This window comes from Cibotium barometz, chromosome 48, assembly GCF_041138505.1.
Source record: "Cibotium barometz isolate CiBa-2024 chromosome 48, ASM4113850v1, whole genome shotgun sequence".
NCBI lineage: Eukaryota > Viridiplantae > Streptophyta > Polypodiopsida > Cyatheales > Cibotiaceae > Cibotium > Cibotium barometz.
In genome coordinates, this window is record NC_141093.1 from 36,854,593 (window position 1) to 36,860,726 (window position 6,134).

Here is a 6,134-nt window from a genome sequence, read left to right on the forward strand (position 1 = left end):
AGGGAACACTTCACATCGTCAGTGACTCTACACACCTTCTTGTAAAAGCTCTTTTTAGGTTCGTGCACGAGGATTACTGCTTTACCATGTTGGTCATACTGGGGCCGACCTGCACGCCCCATCATCTGTAGAACATCTGTGATAGGAAAATCCACATACCGTTTGATTTTTCCATCATAATATTCGGTACCCTGCAAAAAAGTTTAAGTAAGCAATCTACTAACAAAGTTAAATAGAGCCTAAAGTAAACAAAAAGGCCAACCTTCAATTTTGAAATATGTTAAATATTGAAAACTATAATTTAATGATATTAATTCATCAATTGATTATAAAATATTCTTGTGTTAGTAAAAAATAAAAGTTAGCTTAGAAAAAATATCATGTCAATATAAATTTTCTAAGTAATAATTATACAATATATTCAAAATAAAGGCTCTACTTAACAAAAAAACAAACTAAAAATTCATTTTCTTTGATTCATATAATTAAGAGATTCATGAATTATTGACATATAAAGTTCTAAAAAAGAAAAATTTGTAATCCAAGCAAAAGATACCCAAAAAAACATTTAGATTATTTTAAGTTGAGAAAAAAAAAGGTACACCTAATTTCTTGTTTTTAAATGTGAAGCCCTATTCTTATATAGGATATGTTTGATCTTGTGTTATAAGATGGATCTAAATTCCAAGTTCTTTCATTGGACAATTCAAAGGGTCCACTTTTCTCAGAATTCAACTCTTTATAGGGTCGCTCTTTGAGTCCATAAATACCCTAATGTAGCTTCTTTGAGGCACATGATGGCAATACCTACCGACAACCTAGAAAAGTACCCAAGTCCACCGATCCACCTAGGAGCACCAAATGCTACCTTCTTGCACTGATCGGTGACCTACCTTGAGCCCCTAGAGTCACCCTAGACAACACTCACAACAGCTACACGAGGCCTTGATCCACAATAACCCTGAGGTACCCCATCACTAACGCTACCTATTCCCCCGCGCGCCGAGGACTGCAGGGGGCGGGGGGGGGGGGGGGGGGGGAGGAGGAGGAAGGACAATAAATGACAACTGCCCTATCCTTAGGCTCACCCATATCACCAAGTAACTTCTAAAACCAAGCTACCTCACTAGACGTAGGGAGGGTGTGTGGATAAGGAAGCCCCCCCAGCCCCCCCCCCCCCCCCCCCCCCCCCCCCCCCCGCGCGATCAGTTTGCAGCGATTTCAGCGAGCGTCGTCGCCATTTGGTCTTCCTCGGTCATCCCCAGCCGAGGCTGCCACCACTTGCTTATTCGCTGAAGGCGGACCTCCAACTCTTGCCATCGACAGTCTCCTCTATCAAGGTCTCTTCATTGGTTTAGCAAGATCGTCGGGAGCAACCCCCAACACGTGGTCAGATTTGGGATTTGCTGCAGGCAGCCCTCATTGGCGAGCCCAACAAAATCACCAATACGGGCATGGCTACACCAAATGTAACCCCCTTGCAAGATTATTGGGCTTCCCCACCATGGTTTGCTTCCGAGGATTCCGAAAGGAGTATATCTCCCTCCTTTAGCTGTTTGGTCAATCCATTAAACTAAACGAGTCTTGGAATCCCCTCAGACTGCGGCCTCAGTGGTGTGGCTAGGGTAGCTGGGATTCCCTCCATCAGAGTATGCATAGCCTCCACGGAGGCTCTCCCAGCAAGTCATCACACTTCCTGACTTCCTTCAGGACAGGATGATTCTGCACCGTGTGGAGTACTTAGATCTCCCCGAACATTGCTTCATTTGCAAACAGATGTGACACCTGGCCAAACCCTACCCTTGATGCCAGGCCCGCCGAGGGCGCCTAGAAAATCCACACCCAGACCCACTCTGAAACCCCTCGACAGGGAGGAGGCCAGAGGGCAGCAATGCCCCTCGCCTTAGCCAAATGGATAGGTGGGACCCCTGAGGCAATGGTAACATAACCATTCTAGGCACTTACCTTAGGATCAAGATCTTGTTGGGGAGGTGGCCCCACCTAGGATTCCTTTGTCCAAATGCCGCTCCATGAGGTTGTTTATCAAGAGCTTCCAAACCCCTCCCTCCCCCTCTACACCCCCCCCCCCCCCCCCCCGCTTCACAAGGGTCTCAGCTCCCCCCTCACTCTCCCTCACTCCCCCGTCCTATCTCCTCTCCTCCCCTCTTCACCCCCCCTCCCAGCGCGGCTCCTGATTCCTTCTAGGACGACGGCAAATTGACGTTATGCGTCGCCTGATTCACCAACTCTCTGACCCAGTGGGGATGAGGATTGATGCTTCCACGCTAGTTGTCTTGCCGCCTAAGTCACCCCCACCTCCCCAACCCCTTCGAGTCTATGTGTGATCTTCTCTATCAGTCTCGAGTTGCCACCCTCGACAATGGCACCATGGTCTTCTCCTTCCCTTTTAGTGTCGCCCTGGCAGTGCATGGGACTACGAGTTGGCATCTTCCACTATCCACTCTCAAGCAACCGCTCTCTCCAACATGTTGGAGACCGTCCACACAGTGATAACGTCACTCGTTGGTTAGGAGGATCAAGACTCAAGAACCGGCGCTCCTTGAGCCAAGAGGAGGTCTTGTTTTGTATTTCTGCACGTGTCAATGGCGGTACCTCTTTTGCTGGCGTATCATCACCCTCTATTGTGATGGGGTTCCACGTATGCCTACCGTAGGGAGAGAGCAAAGTAGGTCTTCAAGGAAGGTAGGATCAGGGCTCACGTAGCTCGCCTTCGTCTGCACACATATTGCAACTATCCCCCATTCAAACTGTCCCCAAAAACCCTCCGTTTAGAGGGTGTGCCGATGAGCACATCTCACTCCTGCCATCCGTAGCCCTGCGGATAGTCTCCTAGAACATTCACGGAATGGGCGGGCCCCCAAGAGGGATCCTTTAGAGAGCTGTTGTTGGAGGTTTAGGGGGCATCTTTTTCCTTTAGAAGCACCACCTATAACTCTGAGAGCACAAACATGAGGGGTTTTACAAAACACTCAATGCAATTAAGCACTTAAATTGGCCATAGCCTTAAACATATGCCACTTTTTTTTTTTTTCCGAGAAAAGATCCTTTCATTAGTTATATAAAAACACCCGTAGGGCTACAAAAGATCTCTCCTGCTCCTAAGAGAGATAGAGCAGTGAATACAGCATGGCAGCCCGGGAGACTCTCCCTAGGTGCTGCAAAATACAAGCATCAGTACAAAGAACTGAGCGGCTAAATCATACAATAGGGGGGGGGAAGAGCCAAACAGGTGGCCTGTAGTGCCAACGGGGGGATCCCGTGTGTAAGGTGTAGAAAGGGCCACAGCGCCAAGTGGTGTGAAAGGGCCTGGCGCCGTAAGATCGCCTCATCCGAGTCTCCCCGGATGCGGTCGTACTGTCCTCGCAGGGTGTGGATCAACTCCTGCCAAATCCCCCGTACAGTCTCTGCTGGTGGCTCCAATCTCCCCTCAAAGGCCGTAAAGCACCGGGCCCTCCAGGTGAACCAGATGGTGAGGCTGCTGAGGAGCTCCCATCGTAAATCCCTCTCCTGTGTCCAGCTGGCGGACGAGAAATCCGGTGCCGGAACCAGGCGAGGCTGGCCTCTAATAAATCTGATGGCCTGACTGCCCTGCTCCATCTCATAGCCCATAGCAGGCCCTGATGAAGTCGACCAAGCAGCGGCACCCCACGTAAACATACCCTCTGGAGAGAGGGGGGCCAGAATACGCAGCATCCGCAGCCAAATCTGCTGTGCCTGAGGGCAATCCCAAAGGCAATGTCTCTGTGTCTCCATAGGGTGGCCGCATCGGACGCAGGCCGCCGGAAGACCGCTGTAAACAAGCCAAGTGCCAACTGCTGAGCCCCTGTGGGCGACCAGCCACTGAAAAGTCGAGATCCTGCGGGCCTGTCGACTAGCCCAGAGCCGAGCCCAGAAATCCTCCAGGAACTCCTGTGAGAGTCCCTGTAATAGTCGCCAATGCCCCGCTGCCGCTGGAGAAACCGTCCTCCTCGCCGTCAAAATATGCTGCCCCAGCCGAACAGTATACTGGAAAAAGGTGATCTCTGTGGCCTCAAGGGATGCATAAGGATCATGCCACTCGTGCTCCCCGGGGTCCCACTGTAGCCGGGCCAAGGGGCGCGCTGCATATGCCCATATGCGCCAATCCGGGAGCACATCAGCAGGGTCGGGGTCAATATGCCACTTCCGAGAAGCGGCGGCCACTACCCGAATCCTTTGAAAGGTGCACTCTGCAACCAAAGGCGACTCCACCTCCACTCTCTGGAGTCTGTCCTCATCCTGAATCTCATAGTAGAGGCATCTGCCATCCTCAGTGCTAGCTTTGACAACAATCAAGATCTCCAACTGTGTAAAGGCTCCCATCCACCGTGGGGCCACTGGCTCGAGAGGCGTGAACCACTCCTCTGTGAGTGCCTCCTGAATATCATCCCTCATAATCAACCCCCCCTCTGAAGTGACTCAGCCTCTCCACCTGGATCTCCTCTGGTAGACTGCAGAAAGCCTGCCAGTCTCCAAAACTACGAGCTGGGCCTGCCGCTAAAGGTCCCCAGGCTAGACGAGGCCGAGAACCCAGCATATGACCCTGCTCCGTGCGAACCGCTGGGCTCCAGATGAGCGGCTGTTTGGTCCGCTCCTCAACACAAGAAGGAGGTCGCTGAGAGAGCCCCGGTCTCAGCAGCTCCCAAGCTCTCAGGATACTCAAAGCAAATCTGTCCTCCCATCCTCTACTGAGGCCTGTCCTCCTCATCTCTATGAAGATCCAGCGAATCTCTGGTGCCCAAGTACCCCCTGCTGGGGGCGCCCGAGCCTGCAGCCGCTGCAAGAGGAGCTCTTTCCAAGGCTCAGCGCCTGGAAGCAACCCCCGAACAATAAGCTTCCCCAATAAGGCTCTACTCTGATTGACTGGATCTATAATGCTCAAACCGCCCTGAGCCAGCGGAAGTGTAATAACTGCCCATGCAACCTTTGCCCGAGCTGGCTGACCGTCCCGCCCAGACCACAGAAAGTTCCTGATCAGCCTCTGTACCTGGCTGATGCAAGAGCTCGAGAAAATCCCAGCAAGACGTAATGTACCACATGGTCGCTAACAGCACTTGATTTGCCACCACCACCCTCCCAGCCAAGGATAGTCGAGCTGTACTCCAATACAATAGCTTCTTCCGAATGCTCAGAAGCAGCGGGGCAATCTGCTGCTCAGGTGACAAATCTAGGCCAATCTGGCATCCCAAATACCACACTGCTGTGCCTGGAGGAATCCATCTAAAACCGGGGTCCGGGCTCCATGCCGGAGTGGGAGCACTACTGATCCAAAAGGCCACTGTCTTGCGCCAATTGATCAATGCTCCCGAAGCTGCACTAAAAACCTGGAGCGACTGCTCAGCCCGAATAAGATTGGCCTCATGGCCATGCAAAAATAAGCCTGTGTCGTCTGCAAACTCAGCATCAAGCAGGTCCTCCCCCCGGACTAGGAGCTGCAATCCTCTCAAACCAACCTCTTCTGCCGTCAAATACATACTCATAGCCTCCGCAAAGAAGAGAAAAAGGAAAGGGGCGAGAGGACACCCCCGACGAACTGATCTGGTCAGCTCAAAGAAGAGAAAAAGGAAAGGGGCGAGAGGACACCCCTGACGGACTGATCTGGTCAGCTCAAAACTCGGCCCCCGTCCTCCTGCAATCAGCACCTGGCTGCGAGCTATGGAATACAGAGCTGCCACCCCTCTGATCCATCCTGGCTCAAAGCCCAGGCGAAGCATAGTGCCCTCTAAGAAACCCCAATCAACTCTATCGTATGCCTTCTCAAAATCGAGAAGCATCACGATCAAGTCCTCGCCAAGAAATCTAGCTCGGGCCGTCGCCTCCCAGAAAGTAAAGATGTTGTCAAGGATACTGCGCTCCTTGACAAATCCTGTCTGAGTAGCATGAATCAACTCCCCCAGGAAGGGCTGGATCCTCAAACTCAAGGCCTTTGCTAAGACCTTGTAGACAGTATTGAGGATCGTAATAGGCCTCCAATGCCGAATGTCATCTGATACTCCCCTCCCCCTTGGGGATAAGATAGATCAAGCCCTCTGAAAAGCTCTACGGCATCACCCCAGTGTCCAAAACATGCTGAAAGCCCCTGCGGAGGCCTGGCC

The 6,134-nt window shown here is 51.7% G+C and overlaps 1 protein-coding gene across 1 annotated transcript in view; it reads right to left on the reverse strand.

Annotated features, from left to right (window-relative positions):
* The window catches only part of LOC147611142 (U5 small nuclear ribonucleoprotein helicase), a 194,069-nt gene that overhangs the window by 37,978 nt on the left and 149,957 nt on the right, over positions 1-6,134 (reverse strand). Inside the window, exon 40 of the mRNA XM_086785805.1 lies at positions 36-191. Within this exon, the coding sequence (XP_086641931.1) occupies positions 36-191 (156 nt within the window). The remainder of the gene's footprint in view (positions 1-35; positions 192-6,134) is intronic.